This window comes from Acanthopagrus latus, chromosome 15 (assembly GCF_904848185.1).
Source record: "Acanthopagrus latus isolate v.2019 chromosome 15, fAcaLat1.1, whole genome shotgun sequence".
Lineage (NCBI taxonomy): Eukaryota > Metazoa > Chordata > Actinopteri > Spariformes > Sparidae > Acanthopagrus > Acanthopagrus latus.
The window spans coordinates 26701294-26723840 of NC_051053.1; the positions used below are offsets into that span (position 1 = coordinate 26701294).

General features: G+C 42.7%; 1 protein-coding gene across 1 annotated transcript in view; it reads right to left on the reverse strand.

Moving 5' to 3' along the window:
- The window catches only part of LOC119033828 (pro-neuregulin-3, membrane-bound isoform), a 318729-nt gene that overhangs the window by 109697 nt on the left and 186485 nt on the right, over positions 1-22547 (reverse strand). Inside the window, exon 2 of the mRNA XM_037124389.1 lies at positions 12917-13046. Coding sequence (XP_036980284.1) covers positions 12917-13046 — 130 coding nt within the window. The remainder of the gene's footprint in view (positions 1-12916; positions 13047-22547) is intronic.

Genomic DNA, 22547 nt, shown 5'->3' on the forward strand with positions numbered 1-22547 from the left:
CCATGCACCTCTTCTCTTCTCTTCTTTGATCTGAATGTATTACTTCCACTCACATTTGAGAGATGTGCAAAGGACTGCAGGCGGACTCACATGTTTCTCCCTGCATCTACCATCCTCGCGCTCCTCTCCTCTCTCAGTAACAAGCTGACAACAGACAGTTGGATGTCAGTCAAAGCTACAGTCCATCATGACATCTCCTGTCAGAGGCTGGATTTAACCTATGGCCAACATGACCACAGCACGGAAGATGGAAGGACTCCTATATGCTTCCGTCTCAGCCCGGAGCAAAGCATTGTGGGTCTGCAACCCTGAAATAGTTTCTCCACTCTTGACCGGGCACAAACAGCCCCGCAGTAAACCGAAAAAAGAAAAATAATGGCTCCATTATTGGCTGTGTTTCTGCAGCACATGATTATCTTTTTTATAGCCAGCAGTGTTTATGTACACACAGAAACACCACCACCCACGCTCACACTTACACTCTCATCCACACACACACACATTCTTATAAACCATTATATGCAATAAGAAACATATCATATGGAAATCATGGAGCCCTGTTAGAATCAATAGAACGTCTGTTTAACTAATCGATTGAATTGAGACAAATGATTTCAGCATTTTTCATCATTTCCTGCCAGTGATATTAATAAATGAAGCCTGGAGGTTTCACTTCTCCGTCAGTTCATTTGGTTTTCATGACTCAAATACAATACTAAACAAGTTATTACTAGGCAGCATGATTCATACTTCATATTTATTATTCTTTTCCCTATAAAAGCAAACAAAAATAAAGGATAGGATGTTGTGCAGCTATTAATGTGTGTCGGGACTGAATCCCATCGTCTCAGTGCATTTTGAGTCAGCTACAGGGATTGTATTCCATGAATCAACTAATTAATTACACTGTGTGCATTTACTGAGGTTATCTTTAGTGTATTCAGTGACACTATGTGCTCAGTCTTGTTTGCATTGGTGACCAGCAGAGTCAGAACTGTGTAATTACAAAGTAATTGCAGTATAATTGCATTGCTATGTCCAAAAGACCTTGAAGTCAGGCATCTTCAGTCAGCCTCATTATCGAAACTAGTAGCCACGGAACTGCAGCAATTTCTGCACATAATGGGAAAATCATACCTTACGGCTGGTGCGACGTAATCGATTGTGTAAAATGTTTTTTTATTAGGTAATATAGATTTAAAATATAAAAGACTGCTGTGACATTATTGTCACGTGTGCATTTTGCCAACGATGTTGTCAGAATAAACTGAAACTCACTGCTGCTCACCGAACAACTTAAGGCTCACTGGTGGGAATTAATTGTCAGTAATTGGAAAAAAGGCAGCGTAATGGGACAATTAGATGGCCTCTACTTGAAGATGTCAAAATGGCCATTCATCGAGTGTCAGCGTGACAGTAACCTTGACCACAATTTGAAAGGGGAAAGCATTAAATATTCATGAACACCTAAGGGAAGAGGAGGCGCTCCAGGGAGCCGCTGTATGCAGAGATTGTGTGCAAGTCCTTTTACTTGTCATGGTTTGTGGAACATCCGTATGCGGGTGCCTGACTATAGGGCACATACAGTATATGTGGGCTGACATGCAATCAAGCCCCACTCCAAACATTGAGTAGAGGCAGCTTCTTGTTAGTCAGAGTGGAAGACAGACATGTCTGGACTCGAGGCACCGCTGGCATTTCAGAGTGAAGTGCACCACAGTGAAAACATACATCAGCAGGCTGGTATAGCTCCCAGGTAGCTCCGGAATTCCAGACCCACTTTATATTGCAGACACAGCTCGTCTTCAGTTATTCTCTCTTTTCTATTTCCCCTCTCTGTCTCATTCAATCTCTCTCCATGTGTTTCTTCTCTTCTTGTCTCAGCAATCCTTTATGTAAATATATCTTTTTACTCTGCATCTTTCTCTTGTGACTGTCACGTTAGTTTTCCGTCCCTTTCTTCATGCGTGCCGAAATGCACCTCTGTGCCACAGTTGAGTCGCTGGGGAAATATCCCCTGAGGTAGGCATGTCTTTGTGGCCAGCTTAGAAATTTCTCCCCCCTTTTTTTCTGCCCTTAAAATCAATAGTTCTTCTATCTTCTTGTATTTATTCAGAGTTTCCATCCTGCAAGGAGGGGGCACTGCAAACTCAGTCAGACTTTTGGGGGGAAAAGGAGGGTTCATTTGCATACATTAGCATCCCATTAACACATCAAACCTGCTGACTTGAAAGGGATGCCTTGATTAGGAACACCACCAAATTACTGTATGTCTACTTCCTCACTCCTCTCTTCCCCTTGTCCTCTCACTATCTCCGTGGCTTGTACTCCTCTGCCTCGCTGAGCATTGTTACAGTACGGTACACAACATGTGTGTGTGTTTGTGTGTATTTGTGCATCATTATAGAGGATAATGGTGGAATATCCCTCAACCTTTGATGTGCCAAACACTTCCTATAACCCATCTCTGTCTCTTGCCGTCTTTATGTTTCTTCCTCAGGCGTTTTTCTTTCCCCATAAGATCTTTCCCTGCTTCCTCACAGCGTCACTGACATGTTTGGCAGCCTGATCTAACATTTCAAATCCATGTTTTCACATGTGTGTTATGTCACCGAGCACACTACAAATTGCTTTTACACATGACCAAATGTACTGCACTATAACATGCTACGAGCCCTCTAAAGATGAGCTGACTGCGTGGGTGTCGGAATATAAATGTGCTTCCATATCGCCGTTCGCTGATTTAAATCACTGACTTATGTAATGGGATACTTCTTGACTGTCACTCACAGCAGGGAGTGAAATGACTTCTACTACCTCTGCTTTTACTGTAGCATCGTCGATACCATGATAATATGCCTGTTTTGTTGGACTGTTGGACGGTCTGTGTTAGCCGCTCCCAGCTGGATGAAACTGAGGACAGATAAAACCAAAATCAGACCGAACATGTACAATGATTTGTCTTCTCACTGTATCCTGTCGTATGCTTTGATATTCTTTATTAAACCATCTTTAAAAACCTGCAGTTGGCATCGTCAGGGTCCAGCTGCCACATGCTGTGAGGGTTATTCACAGGAAAACGTCATCGTGATTAATGATCGTAATTAGTTTAAGTACTTCTCCTCGTAAAAGTGTTGATTTTGACAATTATTCAAAGCTTTTAAGGGTTTCTGTCTGCGGTGCATATCCCAATTCTCTATGCGGTGTCACTTCCTGTCAAAATCATACCATGTATGCTGTTACACCTACATAACAATGCAGTATCCAGCAAAAAAAATACAGCTCCTCTTCATATAATCTAAGTAATCACGATGGCTTTGACAGTTTCAGCCACAGCATTACTTTTCCCAAATGAGCATATTGACAATGTTATGTTTGGCATAAGTGGATTGAGCATTCTTCCAGACAGACGCAAGCACGCAAACACTGTATATGTGTATGTTTGTGAAAAGAGCCCTAATTGGATACTCTGTGCTGTTTACCAGTCTGAGTGAGCTAATGCAATTGCACAATTAAACTTGTTAAATCTTGCTAATTAAATCCAACAAAGACGTCAATAGCGATCAATTACAAGTTGGGAAGTTGGAGAGTCTCAGGAAACTGTTTTGAGAGGGTGGCTTGAGAAAATTCACAATTACAAGACATTTGACACTAATGAGATATAAAAAGTACTTCAGCACACGGATGTACACAGACATACATCCATACATACAGTTACTCTAAAAGGTTGAAATTTGTCAAATGTGTTTCAGACTAATCACAAATTCACACCTACAATCATTAATTATTGCTATTGTGAGTCATAGTAATAGTAAACAAACATTTTAACTCACAGCAGGAAATAGAAAAACTAGCACTGAAGCTGTTTCTCCATCTGTTGATTGAAACTCAGGGCTCACCTGCGGTTCTGGTTTGGTTTCCTTCAACTCTTGAAATAAATATGTGGAGCTGCTGTACTTCACCAACTAACCCTGCTTAGCTCTCTTCTGCACTGGACTACAATTACCATCTTATTACAAGTATTACTAATGAGATTTAAACCTCGTCTCCCTACATTTGTGTTTGGTATTTACACAGGATGAGCAAGGCAACTAGCAACACATTTCCCGACTTTATGCACGTGCTACCAGCATTAAAAGGAAAAAAGATGCCTTGCGGCTGAACATTAATATAACACACTTTGGTTGCCCCTAACCTTTTTCTGTCATCACTCTCAAAAGTCAGCGTTACCAATCCCACAGCACAGCTGTTGGCTGCTGTTGAACATGTAATGAGCACGATCAAATCCCTCAGTTCAGTTGTCTGACAGCATGAAAACAGATGTTTAAAAAGGATTCCAACCCCAAATGACCACCATGCTGATCTGCATGAGACTAATATTATCACATGAACTCTGAAAATATGGGAGGTAATCAATATGTCGTCACTCAAAACTCGTCAAATTCAGCAGCTTGGTTAAGGATCTCAAAATGTGACGCTGCAATAACACGTTGAATGGTACATTTGGTCACACCTACAGAGTACAGCTGATATCATGACTTTTGAATCTTTAGTTGGCCATTTAGTTGTCACACGGTTGAGGTTTGGTTATGTTTAGAAAAACTACTTTTGGGTTGAAATAACTGCCGTAATTCTTGTATCTTACAGCAATTTATGTGCTGTAACTCGTCATTTGCATACATCAACTTCTCATTTACGTACGCAGCATAATTTGAAAGCAATTCCCTCTCGACATTTCGTCACAAATGGAACATGACCTCCAGTGTCAGGAGGGAAAGTCCAGTGTGAAACACATCCAACCACCCCAGTCATCCCCTACCTTGGACTTTGCTCCCTCTTTATTCCTCTGCACTGGAGGGACGCTTCAAGAAGTGATGCTGGAGGGGTAACTACATCGTTAAACTTGGAAATCTAGCACTGCTGACCAGGCTGCTATATTTGACGCATTGCGAGTGATAACAAGCTGTAGGAAATATGTAGTGGAATTATCATTTTACAAATTATAGACATTTTGCATGGGATTTTTGTCGCTCTGATATTTGGTCACAGGCGGGCAGTGTTTAGTAGGTTCACTTGGACATGTTTGCTGAAAACAGCTGCTTGCTGCAGTTTAATGAGATTAACCAAAACAGTGAATGTGCTGTAAAGCAAAACAGGGGGCTAAAACGTCTCTGTGGGTTTGGGAAGTCATTAGACACATGGTTAATCCATACATGTATCATGATTTGGTAAGCAATTAAAACACAATATCCTTTTAAGAGAACAGTCAACAACGATGCTGATTGGTGGATTCCTCTGTATTGCATTGACCCCATTAACATTCTGATTGAGCTGACAAGATCATTACGTCTTGATTGCCTGCTAAGTAAATCAGCATAAAGAGACGTACTGACGTTTGGCTGCCATCGCTCACACTCTCAACATCGCTCAAGGAAAAAAAAAAAGCTTGTTACGTGTTTCCTGGTTTATATTAGTCTTCCTCCCATCTTGGCTCACTCCCAGCTTCTGTTTTCCGTTCCCAGTCACGCTGAGAGCTCCTCTTGGCATCTTAGAGGATTCACTCACCTAAAAACACTGCGTTCTAGCCACAATATGCGGCCTCTTATCTGTTTAATTTTCTCCCACCTCGAAAGCATGCCACGGCATCATCCTTGTTTATTACTGTCAGAGAGACACCAGTCGAACTCCCACTGGTGTGCCATTATTATCGCACAGATGGCGATGAGGGTTGAGAGAGAAAGACCGAGCACAGACATGAGGAGAGAGAAAACTGAGCGAGGGAGGGCAGGGTGAGAAAAAAAAAAAAAAACAGGAAGACGGAGAGAAATTGAGTGGTGTTTTCCATTTAAACAGCAACCAGATGGTTTTCTGAATGTAGGCAGGAGTAGATCGCATGTTTTTATCCTGCAGTGACAATACACCTTTATACAGCTCCGTTCACAGGGGCACACACACAAACATGCACTTCAGCATATACAGTGAGCACGCCTTTGACACGCCTTTATCCCAGAGGCTTTCTCCTGTCAAGGTAAATCCCTGCTGTCAGAAACAGTATCGCACAAAATGCAGTGACCCCTTCCTATGTTCCTTGACTCTTGGTGTGCTTGTTATTCAGATGTCAGGGGTCTTTTGGGGGTTGCAGAGTCTCACATGTGCTTTTATGTCCCTTGATGCATGTGTCAATTTACATTTCATTCTCACCAAGGGAAAACTACTCCGCAGTGATTTTCGTAATATGAAGTCAAAAGATATTGAGATGTCAAGGTGAAAGCTGGCTGAAGTTTGGTTGAAATGCACAAGCTTTTAGATGTAGATTACTTACTAGGTGGGAGGTCGGTTAAAGCCAGCTCAAACAGCACAGCACATACATGTTGTGAGCCGAAGGATAAAAGATATTGGCGTTCCTAGCACAAATATACAGGCAGATAAATCTGAAATAATCCATCAATAAATAAGATAAGGGCCATCAAATGGAGACTGCATTTAATGGACAAAATCCACTTGGACAATGTTACGATAGTCACTCGGTCACGGTGACTTTACAGTCCTGCTTATTTGACGTGTTTAGCACCAAAGCAGTGGTTGCACCCTACAAAGAGTGGTCTCTCAGATCAGCTGTTACGCCTCAGAGTCAGCACGAGTCTACACAAGACCACCGGACCCTCCCAGTGGGCACATTAAACTGTATTGCTGATTTTATTATTATCACGAGAGGGCAGGGGGTCATTGTGCAAGCGCGCATGAAGGGGCGTGTTGGATGGTTTTCTGTCTATCTGCCTGTTATGGAGATAATGGAAGAACGTCTGTAACTCAACAACATAACAGTAATGAGATTACATTAATGTCTTACTTTGTAACAATGACACAGCAACAATATGTAACCTGTGAAAATCTTAACTTTAACCTTTGAATCAGCAGAAACTTTATATTTGGTGTTTTGTTTTTGTTTTTTTGTATCACTCTGTAGCCTCCCAGTAGTATTACGTATACACCTAAATTCCAGATTGCGATCAGTACAATAAACATGATTTAGAGTTCAAAAAATGTGTCCTGATGTAGGTCTTTGTCTCCTCAGCCCGCCTACTGTGCCTCTCCCATGTGACTTAAGAACTACAGTGTGTGTTTGAACATGGCACACACACACACACACACACACACACACACACACACAGATTCAGGGCTGGCCAGTGGCCACACAGAGTGAACAGGATGAAGTATATGCTTCGGCTGAATTCACACGAAATCTGGCAATGTGGGATATTATGTTTCTGATTCATTGCTTTGTCTCCCTCTCCTCATTCACCGAGCATCTCACTCGACCACTGCTGCTCCGTCTCCCTTGTTGATCTGGGGAGTAGGTGCCAACTTCTAATAGCGTTCTGATAAACAACAACCGACATACCATGTACATTATGCCTCTAAATTAAGGTTTAATGGTAATTAACAAGCATCATCTACCTCCTCCCAAGCTCACACCTGCCAAGCTATCTCGTCATGCTTCCATTGTCAGAGAGTGGGGAGGAAGGGAGGACATCAGCTCTGTAACCTACGTCACTAACTCTGCTGACGGCTGAGTGGGAGTGTCCACTTTAAAAAAAAACAAATGAGAACAAGGAGGGATCCGCTCTTTAAATGTAGCAAATGTCCACTAGACACGTTATCAGTGATACGTTATATAGCACTAGGACCTGGTCTTCCACCCCCAGATGCCTCCCAGGTGCCTGCTCTTGTTTAAATCTCCTTGTTTACTGGCAGCTTAGATGTGTGTTATTGTTGCTATGTTTTCAATTTCATGCATGCTTCTTGTTAATTGGCTTGCCAGGGTGTGTATGTGTGCAGGAGGGGAAGGTGATGTTATGTATTCCACCAAGCAGCCGCTCTCTGCACCTATGAGGCCCAAGTCAATCCGGTAGCACCGGTCCGTGGCTGAACGCTTTGGAAAAGCCTGAGGTCACCCAGGAAAGGAAAGGATGGAGTCCAGAGAGACGGGAGGGGGGATGATGGGGATTGTGAGCGAGGGAAGGAGGATTACATGCCAGAGAGAAGTCGTTTGTCTGCTGAACAACGTTCCCCCTCCTGGCTCGTTCTTTACCTTGTGCCAACAGGAACAATTGTTCTCATGTAGAGTATTATTCACAAATGATACGCTTCTTAACATCCTTTTTTTGAGGTTCAAATCTTTACTTCTTCCGACTGGATCCTTTTTTCTGGTGATGTGTTCTTCAACTTTGTTCTCCTTTATTTGTGGTGAAATAAATAAATAAAAATGAATCTGTTTCTAGAAGTCCTCTAACTGACCTTCATTCACACACGTGTCTGTCACAGAAATTAGCTGGGTGGCAGTGGAATGTGAAGATGTCACAGCTAATGATTTGAGATTTGTTAAGGTCATTTGTGTTTTTCTCGCTATTTAACCCTCAAAAGACCTCGACAGCAGCCGGTGGCAGTAGTTTCCATGGCGAATATAATTTTGCCATCACGTTCTGCAGAATTCATTTGTCAAGGAAACCCTCATAGTTTTGTTCTCTGGGCTAACAGGCACGTGTTGCTGCCAGGAGAATGTCATTGTTCATTTTCAATGGATAATGGACTGAAAAACAGTCGCTTTTCTGTCACTGGCCTAAAAACTGTATTCCCTGAGCTTTTTTTGGACACATCGACACGGTCAGTAAATTAAATGAAGGATTACCCCTGGATGATATCATTATAAATGCATGTAACGTGCTTAGGGATGGTAAGTTGTAGACAAAAAATATGATATTGATGTCTACAACATCCATGTGAATCTATAAAAATGAAACAAATAAACAAAAAATCGAGGAGGATCTATCTGAGTTGACACTTGTGGCACTGGAACAGGGTCTGTTAAAATCATGTCATGTCTGTGGTAAGAGCCGAGCCAGGAGACAATATGTTTTCTGAAGTGTTATATTCGCAGGTGGAATGAAGTGATGGAATACTGTAGATGGATGACGTAAAAGACTAGCAGGGGACTGGAGAGGCGAACAATGCGCCTGCATGAGGACAGCAGTGCTTTTCATCCGAAGCCTCCACTGACGCTCTCAGTTTTCTTGAAGAAAACGAAGCAGCGGAGAGAGAAATAATATTTCTTACATTGAAATGCATTACGTGTTGAACAGTTATCCTTGAGTTGTATGCAGCTAATTGAGTCAATTCAGGATCTGTGTGCAAAGAACATCCCTCACATTGCGCCTCACAGCAGACATTATTCCTTTATCACTTGATGTTTTAGAAAATATCTGCGCTGAAACGACAAGTGGATTTTTCAATTTCTCCCTGAAAAAGATCCTTGAGTTCAGCTCTGCAACCCGCAACAAAGTCTGGACCGACATCTCAGCTTCCAGCGCACAAAATGCGCCACGTTTGTGTCTCTCCCCTCTACAGACTGTCTGTGTCAGACCCTGGTCTCATTGGTTGGGGCTTTACAGGGATCTCTCCCAAAACCTCCATACCTCCACCTGCCAGGTGAGATTGCCTTTCTATTGCTCTGGAATAGCCTCGCGACAGGGGGCAATGAGATGGGCTTAGCTAGCCCGCGTTGCTAACTAGACTGAGGGAAACCCTTTTCTGCCCAGTCACACCAGCAGGAGGAAATAAATTCTTAACACAGCAGAAATTGAATCCATCACACCCTCTGAAGACAGAATAAATAAACAGTGTCCAGAAAAAGAAGAGAGAAAAAAGAGGCAGAGTGAAATCCCTCGTTTCTTTGGCTCAACACAGTGACTCAGAAAATTAGACTTTGTTATTCGAGAGCCCCCCAAAAAAACCTAGAGTATTAAAGTAAAGAGAAAATGGGAAATACTAAAAGTACATAGACAAAAGGGAAGGGAAGAATATTTAAATAGACGGTACTCGAACAAGTCATTTACACTAATACTATAATAAGAGTTTTTGTTCTGTTGGGAAAATCCTGCTAAGCTGAGAAATAAGTTAATCAAATTCAACATCACATACTTCTTTAACCGAACGCCTTGGCCTCTTGCCATGTTCTGAAATTATTATCTTAGTGTACTGACTAATTTACTGGTTAGCTGAGCACTAATGATTGAATGCCTGAACATGTTGCCCCGAGCAGTGTGTGTGTGTGTGTGTGTGTGTGTGTGTGTGTGTGTGTGTGTGTGTGTGTGTGTGTGTGTCTGCATGTCGTTGTGTCTCTGGGTGCGGGAGAGAACAAGCAGGCCTCATGACTCACGCTTGAATCCCTCCCCTCTCCACATCCCGTCCCTGTGGGTTGACAAACACAGCCGTCGCACACTGACAGCACTAAACAGCGCTCTGGGGGACAGTCGGCGCTTATTTTACAACTGGTCGGGAGTGGCACTTGATGCTTGAGTTATGATTCTTTGGAGAAAAATCATTGCAAAAAGGATCAAGTTTCATCTGGCAAATAAAAATGATTAATACCGTGACAAATAACGCCACAAAAAAAACTGGCCTGATTCATCCCCATTAAACGTCCCAATTGATCTCGCTATTACAACCTGATTTGTCTCAATTTGTTGTAAACACAAATTGAATCAGATTACACATTGATCCTGTGCCCTGGGTGAAATTTGTCATTCTTTTGTAGATGAGGATAAATTAATCTCTAGCAGCACGCCAATTGAGGCGCGGTGTATCATCTTTTTTTTTTTCTTTCATGGTGAATTTTAGTAAACACAGCATCCACTTTCTGTCTTGAGTCACTGAAGAGCCTCCCTCGTGCATCCAAGCAGGAAGTATTCATACAAAGGGTTTGATTTCTTAATTATCACTGTAGTTTAATTCAGAAATACAAAGGTATAAAAAAAAGGGGTTGGGGTTAGCAAAGCACAAATATGTTTTATTGAATTATCCGACCGACTGATACTCAAATCAAGAGCGGACGCCACGTTGTTTGATCGCACCTTTAGAAAGCTCAATGCCACATGACTAAGCAGTATAGATCAACTCGGTGCATAATTTCCTGTCTTCTGTTTCTCAACACAAACATTTACATGCACAGACAGTGTGCTCCAGGCCATCCCAGTGTACGTTGCAAACCTTTGCTCTTTAACAGCTACGCTTGTCCACAGATTATGCTGTCATAGCAACGGAGGCGAGCATGCTGCCCTCCCCCACGCCCGACTCCTCGTACGCCCACACCTACGCCTTCCTCTCCTGCTCTCCCTCTGTTTTCTGCCTTTTACCCTGCTTCCATGTTCTCTTTTAACTATCATGGCTTTTTTTTTTACATAAAAGTAAAAAGACAGAAACATTATGTTGAGGACTGGATTAGGACGTGCACGATATACTGCAAGCTGCAGCGGACAGACTAACATGGAGAAACTCTTTCTGTGCACTCACTTCAGCAGCCAGTCCTGATTTCTTACATGTCACATTAACAATATCATGCAACACTTAAGCAAGAAGCAGATTTCTTTTTCAACCAGCTTTGTACCAATACGATGTCGAGATGCAACTGAATGATGGTAATGAGTGAACAACATGCATCTACAACAGCACCGTCCACGTCCGGGTGTATTTTAAGGACTTTTAAGGTTGTGCCGGTCTGTGCGCAGTGTGCATGTTGCACTACTCCAGAGTCACGCATGTGTTTACTTTATGATGTAATGTGTGTTTACATGCATGCACTTTGTTGCATTTGCAAGCACACACACACACACGATTGTGCACACACATGAATGTTCTCGTACCCCACAGGAGGCAAAACAGGCTCTTTTGAAAACAGGTCGGGTGGAAGTCCTGCGGTTAGACTTTGGAAGAAGTTGTTCTGGGAGTTAATTAGTAAAGGGCCCACATTAGAACGGGCTAAGTGCCCATGAGCTCTACTCTCAAATCTGGGACAACTAAGGCAGTTACACACATAAGATGGTGATACCCGTGTGTTACAACATACAGCTGCGAAGAGAATCAGCTACAGAAAATCTATCCATCCAGTTTATCAAAGAGTATTTTCAGAATGGGCTGCTCCTTCAGATATCTACCACAGCAAATGAAAGAAGTACTTCACACAGTAAATCCATTAGTATTGAACACTCAAAAGTGTGTGCTTGAGACACGACTCTGACAAATTATAGCAAGAATTCACAGCAGTAACTATGGATTCTCACAATGACAGATTCATGGTGAGATTGATTGATGAGTTTCTCTGCCATGTTCTGTTGGTTCAAAACAAGAATGTATCCACCAAAACATTCTGCTTCTAACCAGGTTTTAGGACACAGTGGCAGTAGCAAAAGATGTACAAACAAATAAATAAATGATGTATCATTTTGACTGGTTGAACATACAGATTACTGGCTGAGAGAGGAGTTTCAGTACGTTCAGTGTGATGTTTTATCTGCCATGACTTGGACTCCTAACAGTTAGGAACACGAGCGAAGTGAAGCGAAGTAATTGGAACATAAAATATACAGGAACCCACAAACTAATACACATCTCACGACTAAAAATACAAACTACAAAATCATATTGTATTCTTCCTGGCCGTTCCTCAGAAATAATAAATAACTGCCACAGATGGTGCGCATCGTATACAACGACCTTTTGTCTGATCACACAGCAAAAATCACACACTTCATCAGTCACATCATTAAATTTATACAAGCCGGGTGTTTTCTGACTGAATAATCAGACTCAGACAACATCAGGTCAAAGTGTCCCACAATGTCAACACCCTGAATGTTATCTTAGAAAGAAGAGGAAGAGGAAGAGGAAGAAGAAGCAGAAGAAGAAGCAGAAGCAGAAGCAGAAGAAGAAGCAGAAGCAGAAGAAGAAGCAGAAGAAGAAGCAGAAGCAGAAGAAGAAGAAGCAGAAGAAGAAGAAGAAGAAGAAGAAGAAGAAGAAGAAGGAAGGGGCACAGAAGAGCAGGAGGGGGCATCTGAATAATAACAGCTGGTCAGTCACTTACTTGCAGTGCTTGTGTGGCCCACTAAGCGTCTCGATGACGAAGCATTCACCTCCATTCAGGCAGTACGCCAGGTCCTTCTCGTGGCAGGGTTTGAAATGCTCCGAGTGCAGCGGAGGGACCGTTGGAGACGCTGCAGGACAAACAAAGAAACTCTTGTTAGTCATAAAAACAAAACAGATGTGTGTTTTTCATGAATGCATTCGGACTCTAACAATCAGGCTCAGTGACAGTGTTTATTCATCTCGCTGTCTCCTGGCAGCCCGTTTCTCCTCAAACTTCATTAGTCTCTTTCTTCAGTACAATTCTGCAAATAAATCATCATATCATCCTGAATTGCGGCTGAAAAAAACTCTCACTCTCCATCCGGGGATCCATAACGAGTGCGTGCCACTGCATCACAACGCGCTGCTTGTTGTGGACAATACCAAACACACAATTGTTTGTTTAGACCCTGCGATGTCACCAGCGTAAGATGGATGGAGGATGGGTAATAATCTGTCCTGCTGTGATTAATACACTGTGGTCACACTCATGCTGTTGGAGAGCTTGACTTCTCCCCAGCGATTTATCACAACATGCACGGCTGATTGTGGACAGCGTGCACTTGTGAGGGAATCTGCTCAGCGCGCCTTAATGGATGATCTTATCATTGAAATTAATAAGTGAGGCACCAGTTGCTTAAGAGGAAATATGGAAATGCTACATTGACCTGATCTTAAAAAACTGTGAAACCGTGGCGCAATTAATGGCATTCTGGGGCGTATTTGCGCTCGTTCAGGATAATTTGTAGAACAGAAAAGATGAATGAAAATGTGGAGCTTTCAGAGGGTTCATGGGCAGTCATCCATCAGCAGTGTTTTGAAAGCCTGAGACGCAGTCGGTCGGGGCACGGCTTTCAGACGTGCGGAGAAATCAGATCTGCAGCACAGTTGATGTTCTTATTAACACCGGACTGCTGACTGTCTCCTTTGTGCTTACAAATGAAAACTGCGCCTGCTGAAGGCTCTCATCAGCAGAAGCTCAGCCATGTTTGTTTAAGTGGCAGGATGAACAGTGATGAGACAGAACTGCATGCTTCAGTGATTGGAAATCATGTTGTACTCACAGGAAGCTGTTATCACCACTAGTATACTGATTACTGCGCCGGCATGTCCTTTAATGGTGTGTGGAGGATACATCCAGATGTAGTGAAGATTTCTCAATCACCAGATAATAAGAGATTAATAATAAGCATAATGAGCAGTGTTTGGGGTGAGGGTGACTGGGTGACATATAGTGAGTAATTTCAGTGTAGCACCAGATCCCTTAATCAGCAGTGTGAGGTGTATGTGGAGGGGGGGTTGGTTGGTTGGTTGGTTGGTGGCTGGGTGAAATTATGAGATGCCGTGTGGTGATAGAGCTCCAGGGAACTTTAATAACTCTTGGTAATTGGCTGTATGGGGACTAGTTTCCATCTGAGTGGGGAACAGGTTGAATTGTGTCAGCAGTTAAGATGTGATTTTATTAGATTAGGTCGTCAACGGGTTGCAAAAGAAAGAGGGTCTCAATCAAAGTGGTAGCATGTTTAAAAAAAAAAAAAAAGGATCTTCATCAACGCTCCAAAATCCAAAAAAGACGACAACATTTGCAGCACATTACAGGGAAACAACACTGATTTTACCAGCCTGTCGTTTCACTCTAAATCTAAAATCTGTTTGCCACTGATGCAAAAACGGTCTAAAATATTAAATTAATCCAACATTCATTGCTTTGCTTTGCACGCTTGTCTCTCTGGCTGCAGGCGCTGCTTTTCAACAGGCAGGACTGAAGGTCAACCGCCTTGAGACTGAGAGGGTTTATTTTCATTAAGGTGACCTTGAGCCTGACAGTGAAGCTCCAACCTGCTTCCAAGATTGTATGAACCCTATAGAAGCTTGATGGAGGTGCAGACTTTATATAAAATGAAATACATTAACATTTATTTGGAGCTGGTGAGCGACAGGCAGGGAGTGTGCTCTGTGTGACAGGCTGCCTGACATCATTCTGGTTTCACAGTCTTTATTGTTGCAAACTTGTTTACAACTGTGTCAAAGTGGCAATTTGTAATTTTCGTGAGAAAAAACTGTCTTGTTTTCAACACACTGCAACAACCAGTGACAGGATATAAATACGAGTGCTGGGGATGGACGTGTTGTGCGTCCAGGTGTCATGTGACTGGAGTTGGTCAAGTAATGTTGTTTTCAACAGTAACCTCTCCAACCTTAACTAAGCCATGTGCATTTTTACACAATCATATCAACAATTTTCTGGCAATTGTGTTGAACTCATATTATAACTTGATTTATCTTAAGCAGATATGCAAGTACGTATAACGCTCACTTGATGGGAATTATAAAGTCAGCCTAGCATGAACAGCATGAACAGCATGAACAGCATGAACAGCATGAACAGCATGAACAGCATGAACATGGATCCATGCAACCATCAACTGGCACCTCAAATCAACGGTTCTCTTCTTTCCTCTGCAGTTCCTTTGCAGTGGATTCATGAGGACATAATGAGATTAAATTCATTTTGAAGAATGGATTCTCTCCCTAAGTGCAGCTGTCAGCTAGAAAAGAAAAAGTGGAAGAAAACTCATAATAGGCTAAGTGGGAATTCATAATATAACAATGCCATTTGGTATGTCATGACATGATTCCTTTGGCTTACAGTGCCACACATTCTGCACACACTGACTCTCACAAACAAAGCCTAGAATCACAAAGCACTGCTGTGTCTCTCTGAGCATTTGCTCTGCAACACTACTAGAATTCTTCAAACAGGAAAGGATTTCCCTCCAGACACGATTTCATGCTTGGACTGGGCTGAGCTGTTTCGTTAGTCTCGGCGATAAGTGACAGAGACGCCGTTTGTCGTCCTCTCCCTTTGTTTTTTTGTTGACGGAGTTGTCACAATGCACTGTAGGTTGTTTAGCTTAACACTCGTCACCTGTCAGCTCAGATGCGGCGCGCACTCAAAGAATCGTGTCATTTAGGAGAGAACGCCAGAGCAAAAAAATCATTTCTGTCTGCCGAAAATATCAGTGCAAGTTTGAAAACACTGCTCGCAGAAGGCAGACGTCAATCATTGCAGAAGAAAACAGTGCAATTTACTCCACCCTGCTGTGAAGAGAGAAAGAGGGAGAGGCGGCGCAAAGATCAATAAACCATTGGGCGCTGGATAACACAACCCCCCCGCTTCAATGTCTCTTTTCCTTCATTTGACTTCATCACTCCCTCTCTGAGCCTGCTGGAAGAACATGAGCAGGGAAATAAGGAATCTGTTCATTTTGCATCGTGGCACCGTTTGGTTGTAGTGGAGAAAAGGCAGCAGGCATTTATGTAAGACTTTATAATTGAATAAAAAAAACAACATCACTCGGAGCCCCTTACTGGACTTCTATCAGCGATGTCTTCAGGAGACTCTCAAAGAGCTGAATATGCAAAGGAGATCAACACGGATATGAATCCAATCACTTGTGGGTGCAGGTGATGAAGTATTCATGATTTAATTATTGTTCTTCCGTTTTGTAAATCTGGATCAGCGGGGGAATATACAGGCTGAATTTGAGCATTCACCAACTCACATTCGAAGACACGACGACCCTGCTGGAAAATGGGTTTTCATACTTCAATGTTCCCATCACCAAATATCTTTTGGAGGAGAGCAGGACACTGGCAGTGGAGATCGGGGCTGGAATCCTTTTCAAATGTGTTTTTAAAACACTTGGTTTATGTTCAGTACTGTGTGCTGTTAGTGTCTTAACTCTGACACTATGGGGGCACCATATTGACTTTTACTTACTAATTTTTGTTTGAAGACCTATAAGATGCCAGTCACTGTCAGAGGTTTCTTGGCAGACACAAGCAGTGTATTTTTCCTTTTCCCTTTGAGCCATAAGTCAGTAAATACTCTATCAGGCAAGTCAAATATTTTCCCACAAAAAAAAAAAAATCTAGGAGAGGAATCCAGAATATTGGCTCATGGTTTGCGGTATCCCTTCAACACACACTCATCTACCTCTGATCCACTATGGAAGACATGCAAAAAGTAAAGACTATGTTCAACTGAACTCACTGAGTTTGCATGAGTAACTAAATGGATTTCTGATGAGATATTTTCACAGATATTTGTGCAAGTTTCCATTTTCCAGGCTCATTTCCCCATTACTGTTTATCGAGCTTAAAGTGAGCCACAAAGCAAAGAACATTTTATCTCTTGCTTTTCTAAAACTAACCTTCCCCCGTGCTTTTTCACAGAGAATTTGATTAAATGCATGTTTAAAGATGCTCAGTTGAGGGAAATTTTGCAGTTGCTTCGCAAAATGTTAATTCATTTTGCAGTCTAGCCAAAACATAGTGTCCACAAAGGGAAAAACGCAAAGCTTTTCTTTGCTGGCATCGCAGTTTTTTTCTTTCTAAATGAATCAGGGCCACTTCAGCAAAATGTGCCTGAGCATAATTCGCATCATATGTTATCAAAACTAACAATTACCAAGAAAACACTGATTCTGCAAGAACTGATGAAACGTGGATGTGGTAAACATGTTGTGTTGATACAAAAGTCAGAGGTTAAAGTGCACACAGGGCTGAACGCACTGAGAAAAATGTTACAGCATTTGCATGATAATCACAGATTTCAGTCTCGTTTCTTTCCTCCGCTCTTTCCACCGAGTACATGTGTGTACACTTGTACACAGATGTGTTTGTGGGGGTGAAAGCATGGCAGTCCCATGGGCTAGCCTGTAATGGCGTCCTTCACGGATGATATTCTCCTGCAGTGGCAGACCGACAAGAAACTAGCCAGCCTGTGTGCTAGCCAGCCAGGAAGCTATGCTAACTGATTGCAAAGGTCTCTGGCAGGCTACACCGAGCCCGCCTGTTTATTGATTGGCCCTCAGAGCAGGAATAAAGATCAGAGGCACAGCTACTAGAGAAGAAATTAAATACAATACAAGCAAGACGGGGAAACAGTGTTTCTGGTGTAAAAAAGAAGACTTGTAGCGTGTGTGAGCTGGTAGATGTTTAGAGACGTAAGCAGTGGTGTAGTCAGGTGGCAGCACACAAAAAGGGGAGAGAGCCATTTAACCCAGGTGAAGGTGGCAGAGCTGCTTCAAACATGAAGCATGCACTCTCTAACAGCTTCCCCATTCAGTGCAAGTGCAGTCCAAAGGAATAACATCAGCCATTTAACACAAGCAGTACATGAATCAATACAAACAGTAAGCCAGAATAATTAAAAAGATAATTAAAGGTGTCTCAGGCTGGTCAGATTCACCCACGCAGCACTTGGAGAAACCTCACGCCCCTATGGACCTCACTTTGTGTGTGCACAGGGTTACTGTCATGATGAAACCAGAACGGGCCTCCTCATGTCCTCAAAGTAAATATCACATGTGCGCAAGCTTTCGATTCATTGGAGCTAAGGGGTTTAGCACCAACAGAAAACAGCAGTCCTACATCAAAGGTATGTGAGGGTACTCCCCTCTGGCCACAGGATGCAGCACGCTGAAGCCCCAGAAGACATCCTGACACTTTACTGGCTGCACAGCTCATTTGTTGTGCGGCTGTCCAATTACATTTCTTACATTTCTGACGTCCGTTCTTCCCTTCAGTGCATCATGGGAAACGGCTGACCTCACATGACAGCAGATGTAGATAAAGCACTTTAATTAGATATTTACTCCGTCTTCATGGAGTAAAAGTTTCTCTCTGATTAACGCACTGGTCGGCCGTGCAGCTGCTCTCATTCAGACTGCTGCTACTGTCATGGATACGTGATGGAGTTAATGGAGAGAGACAAATGAGTTATATGAAATTATTGGAGGTGACATATCTGCCTGTGTCCTCATAAGATTACACGCATGCTGGTGCTATATGTGCCTTTAATGGAGCCATGAAATCCACTGGTACAGGAACAGGCAGATTTAAGTTTAAACCAGCCCCTTATAACGGTGTTTTCATCCAGACATTTCAACTTTTTGGCGTATTTCTACCAAATGAATATATGAAGGAGTACCCAATCGTGGTTCTAGTTCGAATTGATCCACATACAGTGAGCAGTGTCCTGAGTGGTGAGCTGCATCTGTGAGAAGAGAGTCTAAACAACATCTTGTATCATCAATCAACGCTCATGGACTTCAGAGAATGGTCATAATGCCAACGTGCACTCTCTCTCACACCTGTGTGACCTCTACTGTCTTTATATTCTCCGCCAATCGTATTTTCCAGCTTACTTTTAATCCTGCAAGAAGTCAAGAGAGATTTCTGCTATTTCTGAATGCATTTTAAACCAACAACACATGTTATAAAACATAAAAAAGCAGCATTCATCGGAGGGATAGAACTGAGCCGGTTGGGGAACACCCGAGTGCTTTCTGACGAAGCGAAGAATTTAATAGAGTTATATCTGCTTTCATGAAGGATGATGCTGTGTTTCCTCAGAGAACAGAGATAGGAAAGCGAACCCTGAAGCGTCTTTCCTTAGCATTTAAAGAATTCTACAAGCTTTTATCAAGGCTGCCAGTTAGATACTTCTGGGTCAGTTCACTCAGTTTCGAGCCTTCATAATCAAAAAAGACTTTTCGAACACACCCCGGGCATACTCAGCATACAATCCCTCAGTAAACAAAGGTCAAAAAAACACATATCCCTTCTCCACTGGTCCATCTCTTTTTCATCCCCTTCTTATTTGTGCCACCACTTACTGCTCCAGTCTTGTTTTCTGTCTATTTGTCCGTCTGCAGCCCACCAACAGCAGGGATGCTAGCAATTTCCTTGCTGTCTAAGCAAAAGTACCTCTTCATCCTTCCCCGTCAATGAACCTAAACACATGTGAAGACGTCTACTGATGCAACACTGGCGTATACCCGACTAGCTTCTGTATCTATAGTGCACTGTACATCTAAGGCAGAGCCTCCAGAACTGGGACCAGAATACTGCTGCCATAAGGTCAGCAAGGAAATGTTGTAAAATCATATTCATGTTTGGTTTAAGTCCAAAACAACGACAATAGAATTATTAGTGTGATTTTTAGACACGCTATTGCTGAAATGTTACATGTGATGATATCTCTAATTCAGTGCAGTGACATTTATCTTATATATCAGGTGTTTTATCTAGTTTTTAATCAGGCAGTCTTGCAGGGAATTCTTAACCTGAAAGTCTTATCCTTCCAGGAGTGCTTTGATTTAATGAGGATGGCCTGAAATGTCCTCAGACTGCAGAAATGACCTCACAACACACACTCGCACACACAAGCAGCTTATTATCTGACTTCCTGTCACACTGTCATTCATCCTAATTCCCAAATTCTATTTCTCGCCCCTCTCAGAGAAGCCACGGCACATTTCGCAGACTACCCTGTGTGGCTGCAATGTCAGACACATGGTGGTTATATTGGTGTGAGGATATCATTATTGCACAGCATGATCCAATAAAGATAACAGCACACCTCTCTCTCTCTCTCTCTGTCTCTCTCTCGCTCATCCGCACTCTTATACAGCTGTCCGATAAATATCCACCAAATCACATCCATAGATAAGAAGGCTCTTGAGATAAGAGAACGAGTCTGCGATGTGCTCTGCGTCTAAAAATCCCTTGGAACACTTCACTAGCAAGTTCTTTTGATTGAATTTCACGTGTCTGTGTGGCGGCCAAACACAAAAGATATGAAAATTTTAAGAATTTAAGGAATTGTCCAGTAGCTGCGAGGTTTGACCATGAACATTTTATCAAAATTGTGCTGCGCAGGTTCTGAAGATTAGAAGTCGTGAGATGGAAAAAAAAAAAAAAAAAAAAGATCCAACTTGCAGGGAGGCCGTCTGCCCGTCCACTTTTAGCAACATGTCTCCGCTCGTACACCATGCCGGGAGACGTGTCTCTCCCATCCAACTCTATATTCAGATCAATGGGAGACAGACAGTGTGGCCAAGCAGGTCAATAGAGCGAGGGATGAGTAGGCGAGAGAAAGAAAAGCAAAGAGGGCGGCAAGGTTGGGAGGGTTAGGGAGAGAAGATGAGACAGAGGAGATGGGATTTACGGGAACGATCCAGCCTTTAAGCAAAGGTGCAGCAGCCGTCCAATTCAATCCAATCTGTGTGTGTGTGTGTGTGTTTCTTTTTTTTTCCTGCATTTATGTGTGTGGATATGCATGTGGGCGTCTGTATGCGTGTGCATTTCAATCTGTCTGTGTGGACTCAGAGGTGTTTCACAGAGGCAGCAGAGCTCAGTAATGGCAGCCACTGCATTGCAGATACTTGGCCCGGTGTGGCACGGCACACAGAGACGTGTGTGAACAGGCCGCGGCGCTCCGACTGTACGGCCAAACAAAAACTAAATGTCAGTGTGTCAAGATAGCTCTGCGGTCAACAACAGGCTAATCATGGAAATCTGATACAACCTGTTCTCTCCTGCTCTATCTCTCTCTTTCTAACCCTCTCTCTCTTTCTGTGCCTTGGACACCCACAGACACCAACACACAAACACACACACAGACACACACACACACACACACATAAACACACTCCAGTGGCTCGTTTAAAGCGCACCTGCTCGGTGCAGATAGGCCCGCCACCACCGCTAATCTGTCAGTGTGTCAGTCAGCCCAGCCTGGCCCATAAAGTGCTCCACACTTCCCGTTCCCGGCTCGGCTCGTTCTGCGGGACACCTCCTGGGTTCGTCAAATAAATAGCGCAAAGTATCAGGCCTCGTCCCATCCCCTGGCCATCTGGCTCCACAGTGGAGAAATTCATTACTCTCCAGGTGATGGCTCCAGCACACTCTCGCTGGATTGGCTTTGTATCCCTGCAGGCTCCATTCTGACACTGGAGATTATAATCACAAACTGGCTGCTAATGTGAATGTGAATGTGGATGTGAATGCGGCTGTCGCTGCTGCTGCTGCTCATACTAATATTCCCCGTCCTGCTAAAATTTTAACCACCATTTACAGCTCCTGCAACAAATACTCACTCTGCCTTTACTGCAGTACAGTGCTGATGAAAATACTGGTGGTTTCTGAATATTAAGTCCAAAATCCAATCTGTGTGTCAGATCTGAATCTTGTTGGATCCCTTTGGATCATTGTTTCAGTTCAAAGTTGTAGACAGAAGTGAATAACTTATGGTAACTGAAATTGAATGAGTGTTGAGTACTTTTACGATTTATCTAAATTACTTTTCCCCTTTATTTTTTCTCTTTGATAAAAGGGTAAAAAAAATATTGATAACAGATGTTTGTATTGATATTTGATCCAAGATGGAAAATGCTCAACCATATAACTCTTCTTCTTCTGATACAACTCCAGTTTTCTTTACCTTGTTCTTGATCTTCTAATGTTACATTTTGTGGCTCGTATCCTTTGTGTTAATAATCTTACATATTGGGGTGATGACAATTCCACACTGCTGGTGAGTGAATGAGACAGAGAAGCCTCACACCAGATTGGATCGATGTGATTGTATTCAGGTCAAGTGACTTTCGAGCGTTAGTTGATTTTGCAGAAGAAGGCACTTTTAAAATCACACAGGACTGTGTTGTGCATTATTCTGGATCTTTTTTTTCCACATGTTCCTCTCCTGTGTGTTGCAGCTGTGCCGGCTTCCAATCACT